General features: G+C 40.5%; 1 protein-coding gene across 4 annotated transcripts; it reads right to left on the reverse strand.

Moving 5' to 3' along the window:
* Nucleotides 1-204: 204 nt before the first annotated feature.
* On the reverse strand, nt 205-15,272 carry LOC106589009 (uncharacterized). 4 transcript variants are annotated; one of them, XM_014178630.3, is made up of 9 exons: nt 14,795-15,272; nt 14,505-14,654; nt 14,235-14,390; nt 13,934-14,110; nt 13,661-13,819; nt 13,397-13,549; nt 13,073-13,273; nt 12,812-12,973; nt 205-431 (listed from the first exon to the last, which is right to left on the reverse strand). In XM_014178630.3, exons 1-9 carry the CDS (start codon nt 14,811-14,813, stop codon nt 307-309), a joined length of 1,302 nt encoding a protein of 433 aa, XP_014034105.1. In that variant the 5' UTR covers nt 14,814-15,272; the 3' UTR covers nt 205-306. The 4 variants fall into 4 exon arrangements, with proteins under 4 accessions (XP_014034105.1, XP_014034106.2, XP_014034107.2 ...); XM_014178631.3 differs by lacking the exon at nt 205-431 and adding an exon at nt 11,916-12,666 and having other exon boundaries at nt 14,271-14,390; XM_014178632.3 differs by lacking the exon at nt 205-431 and adding an exon at nt 11,916-12,597.
* Between the last annotated feature and the right edge of the window lie 1,275 nt (nt 15,273-16,547).

Genomic DNA, 16,547 nt, shown 5'->3' on the forward strand with positions numbered 1-16,547 from the left:
AAAACACCATAGAAAAACCCCAACTTAAATATGATCTCCAATTAGAGACAACACGAACCAGCTGCCTCTAATTGGAGATCATCCCAAAACTCAACATAGAAATAGAAAAACAAGAACTAAACATAGAAACAACAAACATAGACTGCCCACCCATATCACACCCTGACCTAACTACACAGAGAAAAAACAGCTCTCATAGGTCAGAGCGTGACAGTTAGCCAGCAGAATGGAAGGCAGATTAGCCACTCGTCGCCTGATCCTCAGAAGGCACCCTTATCTTTTGCCTTGAAATCTCAGTTTCCTTCTCTAGCGAATCACGGGGACCGGGGCCTGGTCGGATATCTGCAGTATATCCCTCGCGTCCGACTCATTGAAGAAGAACTCCTCGTCCAATTTGAGGTGAATAATCCCAGTTCTGATGTCTAGAAGCTCTTTTCGGTCATAAGAGACGGTAGCAGCAACATTATGTACAAACAAGTTACGAACAACGAGAAAAAAGAAACAAAATAGCATGATTGGTTGAGAGCCGATAAGACGGCAGCCCTACCCTCCGGCGCCATCATACTGTATTCTCTTTGCTTATTTGAGCAGTTCTTGCCATAATATGGATTTGGTCTTTTACCAAATACGGCTATCTTCTGTATATCACCCCTAACTTGTCACAACACATCTGATTGGCTCAAACGCATTAAGAAGGAAAGACATTTAACAAGACATACCTGTTAATTGAAATGCATTCCAGGTGACTACCTCATGAAGCTGGTTTAGAAAATGCCAAGAGTGTGCAAAGCTGTCATCAAGGCAAAGGGTGGCTACTTTAAAGAATCTCAACTATAAAGAAGATATGGGCCTTACAGACATATGGAGATTAGTCCATCCTAATGATAGAGAATATACTTTTTTTCTCCCAATGTCACAAGACACACTCCAGAATAGATTTCTTCTTGATATCTAATTGTATGGTTAGTAATGTGACTGATTGGTCCCATTGCAATCACAGATCATGCTGTAGTAGAGTTACATGTTGATATAAACTCTGAAGATGTGAGGAAGGGTAGATTTAGACTCAACACCATGTTATTACAAGATGAGATATTTAGCCAGTCACTAGCAGAAGGTAGATTTAGACTCAACACCATGTTATTACAAGATGAGATATTTAGCCAGTCACTAGCAGAGGAAGGGTAGATTTAGACTCAACACCATGTTATTACAAGATGAGATATTTAGTCAGTCACTAGCAGAGGAAAGGTAGATTTAGACTCAACACCATGATATTACAAGATGAGATATTTAGCCAGTCACAAGCAGATGATCGTAGATCCTTTTTTGAGATCAACATAGGCTCAACTGTAGAGGTTTCCCATACTGTGGAAACCTCTACAGCATATATCAGAGGGAAAATAATAGCACATGGAGAAGAGAGAAGGGGTTGAAGCAGTAAAAAGATTAGAAACAGAGATATGTGTCTCGGAAAGGGATTTGGCATGACATTTCGCAGATAGCACATTTCAAATGGCCTTTTCAGTTGCATGAAATGTATAACAAAAAAAGCACAATATGCACTGTTTAGACTGTTTAGAACTGTTTTTATTGAGGGAGGTGAGAAGACAGGCAGGCTACTAGCAACACAACTACAAATACAGAACACTTCTAATGTAATTCCAGCATTTAAGAAGGGCAATAAGATGGTGACCTCATCCAAAGAGATGAACAGTGTGTCTCAACGGTTTTATGAAGATTTATTTACATCCTCCTGTTCAGCGAGCTCCATAGACATGGATACTTCTTTGTCTGGTATAGAATTACCTAGATTATCAGATAGCCAGGTAGAGGACCTGGACTGTATTATAAAAGAAGAGGAGGTTAGAGCCGCCATTTTATCTATGAAAGCAGGGAAATCACCTGGTCTGGATGGCCTTCCTGTAGAATATTATAAAAAGTATATTGACATTTTTGTACCTGTATTGACAGTGGTTTACCAGGAGGAATTTAAAAATGTCTCGATTCCGGACACCTTTAATGAGGCTTTGACACTGCTGATTCCTAAAAAGGAACTCATGCTGCCAAACGTAAAACTGACTATCCTACCGATCCTTGACTTCGGCGATGTCATTTACAAAATAGCCTCCAACACTCTACTCAGCAAATTAGATGCAGTCTATCACACTGCCATCCGTTTTGTCACCAAAGCCCCATATACTACCCACCACTGCGACCTGTATGTTCTCGTTGGCTGGTCCTCGCTACATATTCGTCGCCAAACCCACTGGCTCCAGGTCATCTATAAGTCTTTGCTTGGTAAAGCTCCGCCTTATCTCAGCTCACTGGTCACCATAACAACACCCACCCATAGCATGCGCTCCAGCAGGTATATTTCACTGGTCATCCCCAAAGTCAACACCTTCTTTGGCCGCCTTTCCTTCCAGTTCTCTGCTGCCAAAGACTGGAACGAATTGCAAAAATCACTGAGTTTGAGACTCATATCTCCCTCACTAACTTTAAGCATCAGCTGTCAGAGCAGCTTACTGATCGCTGCAGCTGTACACAGCCCATCTGTAAATAGCCCATCCAACTACCTACCTCATCCCCATGTATATATTTTTTATGCTCTTTTGCACACCAGTATTGCTACTTGAACATCCTCATCTACACATCTATCACTCCAGAGTTAATTGCTAAATTGCAGAGGTGGGACCAAGACATTGTTTTACAAGTCACAAGTAAGTCTCAAGTCTTAGCACTCAAGTCCCAAGTCAAGCCCCAAGTCAAGACAGGCAAGTCTGAGTCAAGTCTCAAGTCAAGACCGTCAAGTATCAAGTCAAGTCTCAAGTCCTAAACTTTGAGTTTCGAGTCCTAAACAAGTCATAATGTGCTCTTCACCAAATGTAATACGATTTCATATTTTTAACATTAGTAATAGTTAGTATATTACATTTACGCAAATCATGAATGCTTTTAAAAATATCTATATATTTATTACTTTCCAAATAAAGGTTATATTTCCATGGAAATACATGGGTAGCCATGAGAAAGACCCCCCCCCCCCCCCCCCCCAATAGTGATCGACTATCGAGGATCGCTATGAGGCGCAATCGGGCGATGTAGGCTTGTACACAATCGCCAACCTTAACACACACACACACTCTCACTCTGTGTGGTAACAGTAGGCTAACGGAAGCCAAAGGTTTTAGGAACAGCAGTAAGATCAGGCAGGATTTAGGCTACCAACTGCCTAGCCAGTTGTAGCTCAATCTTGGGTGCAATGATCATGTTCCTGCACTGACTGACTGTGTGTATTCTCATTGATTTAATGTTACATTAGCCTACATGCTACACTAGTAAAGTTCTAAATTATGTAGCTGTTGGCTATATTAGCCACGACTTACCATTCTTTGTGTAGCTTCAAATGTCAAACAAAGTTGGAAATTGTTGCACCTCCGTCTGTAATTTTCTTCCCGCATGTTTCGCAAGTTGCAATCCGTTTTTTGTTGATACAGCATCATCTTTCCAAAAATAATAATTTGGAGTATCATCTTTCCAAGGGCTCCATCTGAATTCACTCGCCGACGTTCCTCTGCACTGCCACGCACAACTTTTTCTCAGCTGGCACAATTTGATTGGCTGCTGTCCAATTCAAACTGTAATTTGTTAAATGAAGAGTTGATGCGCTGCACACTTTTTTTAATAGCATCATTTTTAATATTTGGGCTTGGGGAGGGTATCAAGTCAGGTCGTGTCAAAAGGCTCAAGTCCAAGTTAAGTCACGAGTCATTGGTGTTAGAGTCAAAGTCGAGTTGCAAGTCATCTTATTTGTGACTCGAGTCTGACTCGAGTCCAAGTCATGTGACTCGAGTCCACACCTCTGCTAAATTGTAATTACTTCCCCACAATGGCCTATTTATAGCCTTACCTCCTTACTTCATTTGCACACACTGTATACAGATTTTTCTAATGTGTTATTGACTGTACGTTTGTTTATCCCATGTGTAACTCTGTGTTGTTGTTTTTGTCGCACTGCTTTGATTTATCTTGGCCAGGTCGCAGTTGTACAGTCGTGGCCAAAAGTTTTGAGAATGACACAAATATTAATTTCCACAAAGTCTGCTGCCTCAGTGTCTTTAGATATTTTTGTCAGATGTTACTATGGAATACTGAAGTATAATTACAAGCATTTCATAAGTGTCAAAGGCTTTTATTGACAACTACATGAAGTTGATGCAAAGAGTCAATATTTGCAGTGTTGACCCTTCTTTTTCAAAACCTCTGCAATCCACCCTGGAATGCTTTCAATTAACTTCTGGGCCACATCCTGACTGATGGCAGCCCATTGTTGCATAATAAATGCTTGGAGTTTGTCAGAATTTGTGGGTTTTTGTTTGTCAACCCGCCTCTTGTGGATTGACCACAAGTTCTCAATGGGATTAAGGTCTGGGGAGTTTCCTGGCCATGGACCCAAAATATCTATGTTTTATTCCACGAGCCACTTAGTTATCCCTTTTGCCTTATGGCAAGGTGCTCCATCATGCTGGAAAAGGCATTGTTCTTCACCAAACTGTTCCTGGATGGTTAAGAGAAGTTGCTCTCGGAGGATGTGTTTGTACCGTTCTTTATTCATGGCTGTGTTCTTAGGCAAACCTGTGAGTGAGCCCACTCCCTTGGCTGGGAAGCAACCCCACACATGAATGGTCTCAGGATGCTTTACTGTTGGCATGACACAGGACTGATGGTAGCGCTCACCTTGTCTTCTCCGGACAAGCTTTTTTCTGGATGCCCCAAACTATCAGAAAAGGGATTCAGTCCTCAGCAGTCCAATCCCTGTACCTTTTGCAGAATATCAGTCTGTCCCTGATGTTTTTCCTGGAGAGAAGTGGCTTCTTTGCTGCCCTTCTTGACACCAGGCCATCCTCCAAAAGTCTTCGCCTCACTGTGCGTGCAGATGCACTCACACCTGCCTGCTGCCATTCCTGAGCAAGCTCTGTACTGGTGGTGCCCCGATCTTGCAGCTGAATCAACTTTAGGAGACGGTCCTGGCACTTGCTGGACTTTCTTGGGCACCCTGAAGCCTTCTTCACAAAAATTTAACCGCTCTCCTTGAAGTTCTTGATGATCCGATAAATGGTTGATTTAGGTGCAATCTTACTGGCAGCAATATCCTTGCCTGTGAAGCCCTTTTTGTCCAAAGCATTGATGATGGCACGTGTTTCCTTGCAGGAAACCATGGCTGACAGAGGAAGAACAATGATTCCAAGCACCACCCTCCTTTTGAAGCTTCCAGTCTGTTATTTGAACTCAATCAGCATGACAGAGTGATCTCCAGCCTTGTCCTCATCAACACTCACACCTGTGTTAATGAGAGAATCACTGACATGATGTCAGCTGGTCCTTTTGTGGCAGGGCTGAAATGCAGTGGAAATGTTTTGGGGGGATTCAGTTCATTTGCATGGCAAAGAGGGACTTTGCAATTAATTGCAATTCATCTGATCACTCTTCATAAAATTCTGGAGTATATGCAAATTGCCATCATACAAAATGAGGCAGCAGACTTTGTGAAATTAATATTTGTGTCATTCTCAGAACTTTTGGCAACGACTGTAAATGAGAACTTGTTCTCAACTGGCCTACCTGGTTAAATAAAGGTGAAATAACAAAATAACAAAATAAATACTACAGAACCTGGTAATTTTAGAGCTATCAGCCTCCTTAGTGTGGATTGTAATATTCTTACTAAGACCCTCGTGATACACTTAGAGAAGGCACTACCTAATATTATACATAGTGACTAAGTAGGATTTATTAAGAACAGGACCTCAACTGATCATATGAGGAGGCTCTTACATCTCATGTGGTTAAACCGCACAAATATAGTTCCTACATCTGCTATCTCCTTAGATGCTGAGAAGGGTAGAGTGGGCTTTTCTCTCAAGAACCCTAGAGAAATTTGGCTTTGGACCTGACTTTTGTAAATTTATAGGGGTCCTCTATTCCAATCATAAAGCAACAGTACTTACGAATGTAATTATGTCTGCTTTCCTTTGTCTTTCTAGAGGTATAACCGGTGTGAAATGGCTAGCTAGTTAGCGGGGTGCCGCTAATAGCGTTTCAATCGGTGACGTCACTCGCTCTGAGACCTTGAAGTAGTTGTTTCCCTTGCGCTGCAAAGGGCCGCGGCTTTTGTGGCGCAATGGGTAACGATGCTTTGTGGGAGGCAGTTGTTGATGTGTGCAGAGGGTCCCTGGTTCGAACCCAGGTAGGGGCGAGGAGAGGGATGGAAGAAACACTGCTACAGAGGCACTAGGCAGGTTTGCTCCCTCTCCTTTTTAACATTTAGAGCCTCTTGCGACAATGATAAGAGCAGATCCAGGATTTAATATGAAGATGTGCTCACCAAAGGATGTAGGAGGCTTGGCTTTACCAGATGTTAAATTTATCATTTGAAATGGCTGAATTGGCAAAGCATTGGGGCAAAAGGGATGCTGGCTTGGATTGGATAACAATAGAATGGGAACCAAATGATCCTTTCACCCCTGTTGATACTCTGTTACATAGTCTTACAGGGGAGAGGTCTGTTGATACTCTGTTACATAGTCTAACAGGGGAGAGGTCTGTTGATAATCTGTTACATAGTCTAACAGGGGAGAGGTCTGTTGATAATCTGTTACATAGTCTAACAGGGGAGAGGTCTGTTGATAATCTGTTACATAGTCTAACAGGGGAGAGGTCTGTTGAAACTCTGTCTCATAGTCTTACAGGGGAGAGGTCTGTTGATACTCTGTCTCATAGTCTAACAGAGGAGAGGTCAGTTGAAACTCTGTCTCATAGTCTTACAGGGGAGAGGTCTGTCTCATAGTCTTACAGGGGAGAGGTCTGTTGATACTCTGTCAGTCTAACAGGGGAGAGGTCTGTTGATCATCTGTTACATAGTCTAACAGGGGAGAGGTCTGTTGATAATCTGTCTCATAGTCTAACAGGGGAGAGGTCTGTTGATAATCTGTCTCATAGTCTAACAGGGGAGAGGTCTGTTGATAATCTGTCTCATAGTCTAACAGGGGAGAGGTCTGTTGATAATCTGTTACATAGTCTAACAGGGGAGAGGTCTGTTGATACTCTGTTACATAGTCTAACAGGGGAGAGATCTGTTGATACTCTGTTACATAGTTTTACAGGGGAGAGGTCTGTTGATAATCTGTTACATAGTCTAACAGGGGAGAGGTCTGTTGATAATCTGTTACATAGTCTAACAGGGGAGAGGTCTGTTGATAATCTGTTACATAGTTTTACAGGGGAGAGGTCTGTTGATAATCTGTTACATAGTCTAACAGGGGAGAGGTCTGTTGATACTCTGTCTCATAATCTAACAGGGGAGAGGTCTGTCTCATAGTCTTACAGGGGAGAGGTCTGTCTCATAGTCTAACAGGGGAGAGGTCTGTTGATAATCTGTCTCATAGTCTAACAGGGGAGAGGTCTGTTGATAATCTGTTACATAGTCTTACAGGGGAGAGGTCTGTTGATAATCTGTTACATAGTCTAACAGGGGAGAGGTCTGTTGATACTCTGTTACATAGTCTAACAGGGGAGAGGTCTGTCTCATAGTCTTACAGGGGAGAGGTCTGTTGATAATCTGTCTCATAGTCTAACAGGGGAGAGATCTGTTGATAATCTGTTACATAGTCTAACAGGGGAGAGGTCTGTTGATAATCTGTCTCATAGTCTTACAGGGGAGAGGTCTGTTGATACTCTGTCAGTCTAACAGGGGAGAGGTCTGTTGATAATCTGTTACATAGTCTAACAGGGGAGAGGTCTGTTGATAATCTGTTACATAGTCTAACAGGGGAGAGGTCTGTTGATAATCTGTTACATAGTCTAACAGGGGAGAGGTCTGTTGATACTCTGTTACATAGTCTAACAGGGGAGAGGTCTGTCTCATAGTCTTACAGGGGAGAGGTCTGTTGATAATCTGTCTCATAGTCTAACAGGGGAGAGATCTGTTGATAATCTGTTACATAGTCTAACAGGGGAGAGGTCTGTTGATACTCTGTCTCATAATCTAACAGGGGAGAGGTCTGTCTCATAGTCTTACAGGGGAGAGGTCTGTCTCATAGTCTAACAGGGGAGAGGTCTGTTGATAATCTGTCTCATAGTCTAACAGGGGAGAGGTCTGTTGATAATCTGTCTCATAGTCTTACAGGGGAGAGGTCTGTTGATACTCTGTCAGTCTAACAGGGGAGAGGTCTGTTGATAATCTGTTACATAGTCTAACAGGGGAGAGGTCTGTTGATACTCTGTTACATAGTCTTACAGGGGAGAGGTCTGTTGATAATCTGTCTCATAGTCTAACAGGGGAGAGGTCTGTTGAAACTCCCAACCCAATTTTGTTACACTCAGGAGGTGTGGAGAACAGTACACAAGATATGTGGAATTTCACATCTAAAACAAGGATACTCATCATGTGGCACAATCCTAGTCCACGGATAGGAAAGAAGTCTGTGTACTGGAAACAGTGGCTAATGAAAGGAATTCATACTATAGGTGATCTGTACAATCAAGATGTTTTAATGTCATACTCAGATCTGGTACAAAAAATATGGTGTGGGAGACAAGGGACATTTCTGGAAATATTTAGAATTAAGAGAATGTTTGTTAACTGGCTGTCCACAACATCCAGGAAAGATCCCAGTAGCAGAGTATTTGGAATTACCCAAACGTAAAGCAGCCATTTTCTACTCAATATTTAGTCATCTGCAGAGTAAAGACTGTAAAAACCTCTGAACAATATGGCAAAATGACCTTATGTGTGAAATTGAGGATGATACCTGGTTGAAGATCTTGTCCAGCTCAGGGAGGAACATAAGGGAAGCCAGGGGGAAACTTACTCAATATAAGATACTACATAGGTTTTATTGAAGCCCAACAAGGCCTCATAAGATGTGACTGACCAACAGTTCTCTGTGTTGGAAATGCCAAAAAGACACTGGGACATTTTTACACGCAATATGGGAATGTACATTAGTGCTACCTTTCTGGAAGGATGTTTTGAAATATCTGGAGGAAAGGTTGGAAAAGTTAGAACAGTTACCTAATGTAACAAATGAGGAATTTGCACTGATCACTGTTGGTATGGTTACAGAAGCTAAAGTCATCCTTAGAATTTGGAAGGGTCATGCCACTCCTACTCTGAAACAGTGGATAGAATCAATGTTGGAGGTAGCGTCTTATGAACGAATGCTTGCTAGAATCCCTGGTATAAATGACAATACTAGAAGCTGGACGCGTTTTATTTGTCATGGTGTTTATAAAGACTGGGAGGTGATGACTTAGGTTTGTGAACCCATTTAGTTTTGTACTGTAGCTTGTGAACCCATTTAGATCTGTACTGTAGCTTGTGAACCCATTTAGATCTGTACTGTAGCTTGTGAACCCATTTAGATCTGTACTGTAGCTTGTGAACCCATTTAGTTTTGTACTGTAGCTTGTGAACCCATTTAGATCTGTACTGTAGCTTGTGAACCCATTTAGATCTGTACTGTAGCTTGTGAACCCATTTAGATCTGTACTGTAGTTTGTGTGTCTGCTATGTTGGAGAATATGTCTTAATGTCAAGCTCAATGTTTTTATGCTGTACAATGTTTTATTTAAAAAAATGTTTGTTTGTTTGTAGGAAAAAGGAAAAAATAAATACAACTTTAATAACAAAAAAACCCAGAAATATCACATTTGCATAAGTATTCAGACCCTTTACTCAGTACTTTGTTGAACAACCTGTGTCAGCTTTTACAGCATTGAGTCTTCTTGGGTATGATGCTACAAGCTTGTCACACCTGTATTTGGGGAGTTTCTCCAATTCTTCTCTGCAGATCCTCTCAAGCTCTGTCAGGTTGGATGGGGAGCGTTGCTGCACAGCTATTATCAGGTCTCTCCAGAGATGTTCGATCGGGTTCAAGTCCAGGCTCTGGCTGGGCCACACAAGGACATTGAGACTTGTCCCGAAGCCATTCCTGCATTGTCTTGGCTGTGTGCCTAGGGTCATTGTCCTGTTGGAAGGTGAACCTTTGCCCCAGTCTGAGATCCTGAGTGCTCTGGAGCAGGTTTTCATCAAGGATCTCTCTGTACTTTGCTCCATCATCTTGGCCTCAATCCTGACTAGTCTCCCAGTCCCTGAAAAACATCCCCAAAGCATGATGCTGCCACCACCATGCTTCACCGTAGGGATGAAGCCAGGTTTCCTCCAGACGTGATGCTTGGCATTCAGGACAAAGAGTTCAATCTTGGTTTCATCACACCTGAGAATCTTGTTTCTCATGGTCTCAGTCTTTAGGTGCCAAGCGGGTTGTCATTCTGTTTGGCCACTCTACCATAAAGGCCTGATTGGTGGAGTGCTGCAGAGATGGTTGTCCTTCTGATTCTCCCATCTCCACAGAGTAACTCTAGTCCTCTGTCAGAGTGACCATTCAATGCTGCAGAATTTTTTTGACACCCTTCCCCAGATCTGTGCCTCGACACAATCCTGTCTTGGAGCTCTACAGACAATCCCTTCGACCTCATGGCTTGGTTTTTGCTCTGACATGCACTGTCATCTGTGGGACCCTATACAGACAGGTGTATGCCTTTCCAAATCATGCCCAATCAATTGAATTTACCACAGGTGGACTCCAATCAAGTTGTAGAAACATCACAAGGATGATCGATGGAAACAGGATGCACCTGAGCTCAATTTCGAGTCTCATTGCAAAGAGTCTGAATACTTATGTAAATAAGGTATTTCTGTTTTATTTTTTATAAAATAGCTAAATGTTCGAAAGACCTGTTTTCACTTTGTCATTATGGGATATTGTGTATAGATTGATAAGAATAAAAAAATAAAAAATTGAATACATTTTAGATTAAGGCTGTAACGTAACAAAATGTGGAAAAAGTCAATGGGTCTGAATACTTTCCAAAAGGCACTGTATACTGTAGCTAAGAAAGTAAGTGTGTGTTGTGTAGTAAGCTGTTAGTAACCCATGTATCTCACACTAATAATTTAGTCCGTGTCCTAGCTCGCTCATTAATGTCTTCATCGAAATGACGATTGCCTCTTATCCGCTCGTCGTCCCCTTATGCCATTTCAATTGTCATTAGAAACCACATTTTTTTTAAGCAAGTCAGCCATATCGCTTATGTTTCTGAAAAGACAGTAAATGAGGCTGAATGAACAGTTTCGCTGCCAGACAAGGCTCCGCTGATAGCCAGGTGTAGTAGTGGTAAGATGTTGGGATTGCTGTTGGGACTCTGCTGATAGCCAGGTGTATTAGTGGTAAGGTGTTGGGACTGCTGTTGGGACAGCTTTATGTAGGCCCTAACAGTTTGTGAGCATCGTTTGTCACCGTTAAAGTGCAATTAGTGTATTGTTTAGTGTTGTGTTGTGTAGTGGCTTTGCTGGCATGCATCCCCCTCATTTTTTTGGACTTTGCCCCACCAAGATTTACATGTTAAAATCGACACTGGAGGGTTTCCAGTGCCCAGTTCCCTTTAAATTGTTTCAACTTTGACACAAAATTTGCCCCTCGTTTTACAGATGCTGTCTCACTGAAGACTGGAATTCTTTGCCGATTATCTCCCATCGACGTGAAGGTGCGTTCCATTGGGAATGACTGACATCACACATTTTCCTAAAAAGACTCAAATGGCCAGCAGGACCTAAAACTATTCTGTCTGAATAGATTATTGTATGATACATTCATAGTTTTTTTGTAACAAAGTGTATATTTTTGTACTGAATCTATGTTAATACCTCATGCTTAGCAATTCAAAAATACCTCAATAATGACAGTCAAACTCAAGAACATTGCGTCAGTGTTTGCAACAACAACACAAAAGGTGCAGTGTCTGTTTGTGGTCTTTAAAACATGCTTTCTGCCCATTGAAACAAGGCAAAATGGGAAACTTCTGTTCTTTTAATAAAATTGTTGAAAACAAATCAATTCATGAATAGTAATAATAATACAAAAGAAATGTACTCACAATTGAATGGGAAGCCCTTATACTTGGACTGAAACAAGAACATTTACATTGTATAGTACTGCTTCCAGTGATGGCCCATTCCAGTCAAAAGGAACAGAGTAAGGTATTGCATTTCATCACACAAATGTACTCTATAATTCATTATGCTGGAGACAGTACTGGCAACAATTAAAAAAATTGACCTATTGAGTGAGTCAACTTTTGCATGGTTATAAATATGCTATTGACATGAAACCACCAGCATCCAAGTGGTAAAAAAAAAATGTTTTAAAAAATTATAAAAAAAGTTACAAAATTTAAAACACTAAAAAATTCTAACATGAAAATAGCGATTCCAGATCACCAAAATATTTAGACAATTCACATATTTCTTTTCACCATAACACTAAACTCATGCAATAAAAAAATGGGGTTGTTGGGTTAGTAACAATTGTGTCATCTTCCCGACAAGTTTGTTACTCAACGTTTTCCCAAAACAAAGTCACTATTCCAGTATCTATAATATCCCTCGAACATGACTTTGGTTTCCCAACCATCCTTATCAAAGGTTCATCGTTAGGGCCGTTTGTGACTTATTTTCCTTCTCTGCCATAGTTTCTGGTGAAGAATGAGGGGGATTCGTGACCATCTTTATCAAGAGTTCATCATCGGAGTTCTCCTTATCCCCTGGTAAATAAATAAACTACTATAGATGCTGCATAATAGGTAGAGAATAGCCGACTTCAACGTTATCTATCAAACAGTGCAGCTGTAGACTATGTCAAAGATATTCCATATGGGAAGGGAAATATACGATAAGAGGAATTCTTACCTGCACTTCTTTTACTGGTGTTTCCCACGTTGGCTCTATAGTTATCTTCCAAGACTTCTTTAGTGTCACATCTCTCCAGAATCAGCATTAGGCTCTTCATTGGTGGATTTCTCACCATCTTTTTACTCAAGGGCCCATCGTCTGAGCTGTCATCCAAAGACCCTGATAAAGCAATACAAATAATCAACAATTGCATAAAACAAGACACAACCTATTTTATTCTCAGGTGTATTTTGGATTGTGCTGAAAAATAATTCTCACCTTCACGTGTGCTTTGAACAACTTTGGTGCTCCGTCTGATGACTGCTTTGTTCACAATGTCTGGTCTCGTCTTCTTTCTGGCTACCACAGTCTTTCCTGATACGCTCCTCTTCTTTAATGGTGTCGTGGTCTTCTTTACAGCTTTAAGAGGCTTCTTGACTAGATTTATCAAGGGCTCGTCATCAGAACTCACCTCTTCCTCTGACAATTCAAACAGGATGAAGCAAAAATAGAGAAATTTAACGACCTAAATTTAACGAGCCAACCTGATCTGCCAGGATATTGTGCAATACATTTTAAAAAGTGCTCTGCAGAATTAGTTACCTCTGCTTATTTTCCCTTTAATTTTATTACAGTTGTTGCTGTTTGATTCCTTAGCGACACACTTCTTCAGCATTGTCCTTTCAGTCTCTTTAGATGGAGACTTCTTGGTCAGATTTATTAATGGCTCATCATCAGAGCTGTCATCTGAGGTCTCTGATCATGCAATCAGAAAACAAAACATTTGAATTAGAAACAAGGATACAACGCTCCAAAATATTATGTCATGGTGAAAGCATGGAGCCAAGAGGCGATAAGTATTCTCACCTATACTCCTGTTGTGTTTTTTTAAAACTTTCCTGGGCTTTTTAATGCCAGGTGTTTTTCTGACTGTAGTGGTGGGTGTCTTCGTTCGCATTTGTGTCTTGAGTTTGTCGACCATCTTAGTCAGGGGCATGTCATCTGAGCTGTCACTTGATGATGAGTCTAGTTACACAGAAGAAAAAATATGAAGAGGAAAGCAAGTTTAGTCCCGCTGAATCCATTTAGCTCATTTCTGTACATATATTCTAAATACAAGATTTGAGGAACTAGTCTCACCTGTGCTTATTTTATTCTGTGAGATATTTCTGCGCTTCTTCACATCGTTCACCTCTCTGGCTGTGTTGAAGGGTCTCTTTTTGAATGGCAATGATGTCTGTTTAGGGATCTTTTTAACCATCTTTATCAAGGGCTCATCGTCTGAGCTGTCATAGGAATCCTCATTCTGGGTTGAACCTACAATTACGACATAGACAAATCAAATTGATACCTCCTTCCATTCAGAATAGTAGTGTGTGTGTGTGTTGTACAGTATTCAGGGCATAGCCTACATGTTGAGGAGCTTGAGAGGGGTTCCCACCTGTGAATTTGTTGTTTGTCTTCTTGATGCCATTACCTGTTCCTCTTTTGCTATTAGTATTCCCTGGCCTCTTTGCTTGTACAGTGGATTTTTTAGCGCTGGGAAGTTTATTCACCAACTTCGTCAAAGGCTCATCATCTGAGGTGTCATCCAACCCTAATCAAATAAACAGTGAATAGGATGATCAACCGTATATAATTATAAATATATCATTATAAATATATTTAATAGGTGTTTAAAGGTTTTCATTTCACTGTAGTGTTCGCTCACCAGAATCTTTTCTTGTGCTATTCTTTGACTCAGGTTCAGGTTGTCGGTTTTGGTCTTTTTCACCCGGAGTCCCATTGTGTTCAATGTGCTGCGGCTTCTTCTTTACTAATGCAATTAGGGGTTCATCATCGGAGCTGTCATCCAAGGACTCTGACGGTACAGTCAGAAAACATGTTAAAAGAATACAACTGGTAAGCTATAAGTCATTAAATATGTTCGAGGGGCATACCGTTAAGAGTCCCTTGATGACTTGTCTAGTTAAATAAAGGTTAAATAAATAAAATATTTACCTGTGCGTGTCTCCACCATGTTTTGACTTCCACTTCTTCTGCTCAATCTGAAGCTCAAATTAAAAGGCGCGAGGATATACACAAAATTGAATACTCAAATAACACACTACTATATAAATGTAGCTAGCGATTTACTCAACAAGTAAAAAGCTTAATCCGCCGATTGCCTTTTCCAAGATATGCAAGACTGCAAGATGTCAATTTCCTTTTGTTTACACTTGCTAGAGAGCAGCGAGCTCTGCGCTAGAACAGAGAGGAAAAGGCGAAGCGAGAGGTTTTACTCCGCCTAAAATCTTTCCATGAAATAAACCCACGAAGTGAGGAATTTTTGTATGTAGGTGAACGAGAGAGTCGAATTTGGTCAACAAAAATGTAATTGCTCATTTGCTACCTGAGGCTTATTTGATCGAATAGAAATGTTGAAATGGTTAGGTTGAATGCACTGATATAAGTAGACCTACGTGGCATTTCGGGAAACGACTTTATATTGCAGTTGTGCCTGTTGTCATAGAGATAGATAGAGGACTCATCATAGATAGCATAGTCATTGCCATTGTTAGCTTCCGCCATTTTAAGGTAGCCAACTGGGAGGGGATTCCAGTAAGTTGTGAGCTATCGCCAATGTAAAATAAGAAAATTGACTACTTAAAAAATGTAGATAGCCCCAATGGCCCTGCCCATGCTGTCACAGACGCTATGATAGCACAATTACAAATATGAGTCCTCTATCTATCTCTATGGCATGTTGTTCTGCCCTCTAATTGGCTAGAATGGTCCCACCTGATGTCACCTCCTCACGTCTGCCTTCCATCTTTGAGGACATGTATTTCCATTATTAGAGTGGTCACTTGACTATCTTGTTAATCTAAATGACAATCTTTGACAAGAAGGCTCGATGTCCCTATTTGATGACGTCATGGTCCAGCATTTTGTGTTCAAAATTGAAACTACAGCGAGCCAACTTGTAAATGAAGAGGGTCTTTTACTTAATTATAAGGAATTCTTATCACTTTACAAGGTCCCTGTAACATCTAAAGATTTTGCAATTGTTTTAGATGCCATTCCCTCTAGTGTTGCTTTATTATTCAAGAACATGTCAAGACCTGACCCTCAGAACATACCTACGATTAAATCTGTTGACTCATCAGTAGAAAATATTAGTTTTTCTTTTAGTCCATCCAACAACAATAGAGCTCTACTAGCCTTGTTTCAGCAGGATGTTGTATCTATACATTATGTCATGCCTTATTGGAATGGTTTTATTGATCAAATCTTCTTAGGAAAAAAGTTTGGATGTTGCCACACACATACCTACTTATTAATAAAATCAAGGAAGCTTCTTTTAAAATTATTCATAAATATTATCCTGCCAACCACTATATGAAGAAGTTTAAGGAAAACATAAACTCAAATTGCTCCTTTTGTAATGACCACCCAGAAACAGTGTTGCATCTTTTTTGGCATTGTATTCATGTAAGAAAACTGGCAAGACATCAGTAGATTTATAATTTAACACATTTATGAAGATTTTACACTAATGTGGAGAGATGTACTGCTTGGATTCTTTTTTTAAGTTGAAACAATTTTATGTAATTAATTTAATTATTCTTTTGGCAAATTTCATATTCACAAATGTACATCTTTTTTTTTTACCTCACAATAAGAAATTGAACTATATTTTAAATACTCTACCAACAAAAAAGCTGTTAGAATAATAAAATGTGTGTATGCCCCTTAAAAGGTCCTTGTGTAA

This window comes from Salmo salar, chromosome 27 (assembly GCF_965601325.2).
Source record: "Salmo salar chromosome 27, fSalSal1, whole genome shotgun sequence".
NCBI classification, from domain to species: domain Eukaryota; kingdom Metazoa; phylum Chordata; class Actinopteri; order Salmoniformes; family Salmonidae; genus Salmo; species Salmo salar.

What these genes read in the sequence shown, in the direction of transcription:
- LOC106589009 (XM_014178630.3), bottom strand. An exon ending in ACAGAATAAAATAAGCACAG is followed by an intron (nt 13,820 to 13,933) that starts GTGAGACTAGTT and finishes CTGTGTAACTAG; the next exon opens with ACTCATCATCAAGTGACAGC. An exon ending in AAAACACAACAGGAGTATAG is followed by an intron (nt 13,550 to 13,660) that starts GTGAGAATACTT and finishes TTGCATGATCAG; the next exon opens with AGACCTCAGATGACAGCTCT.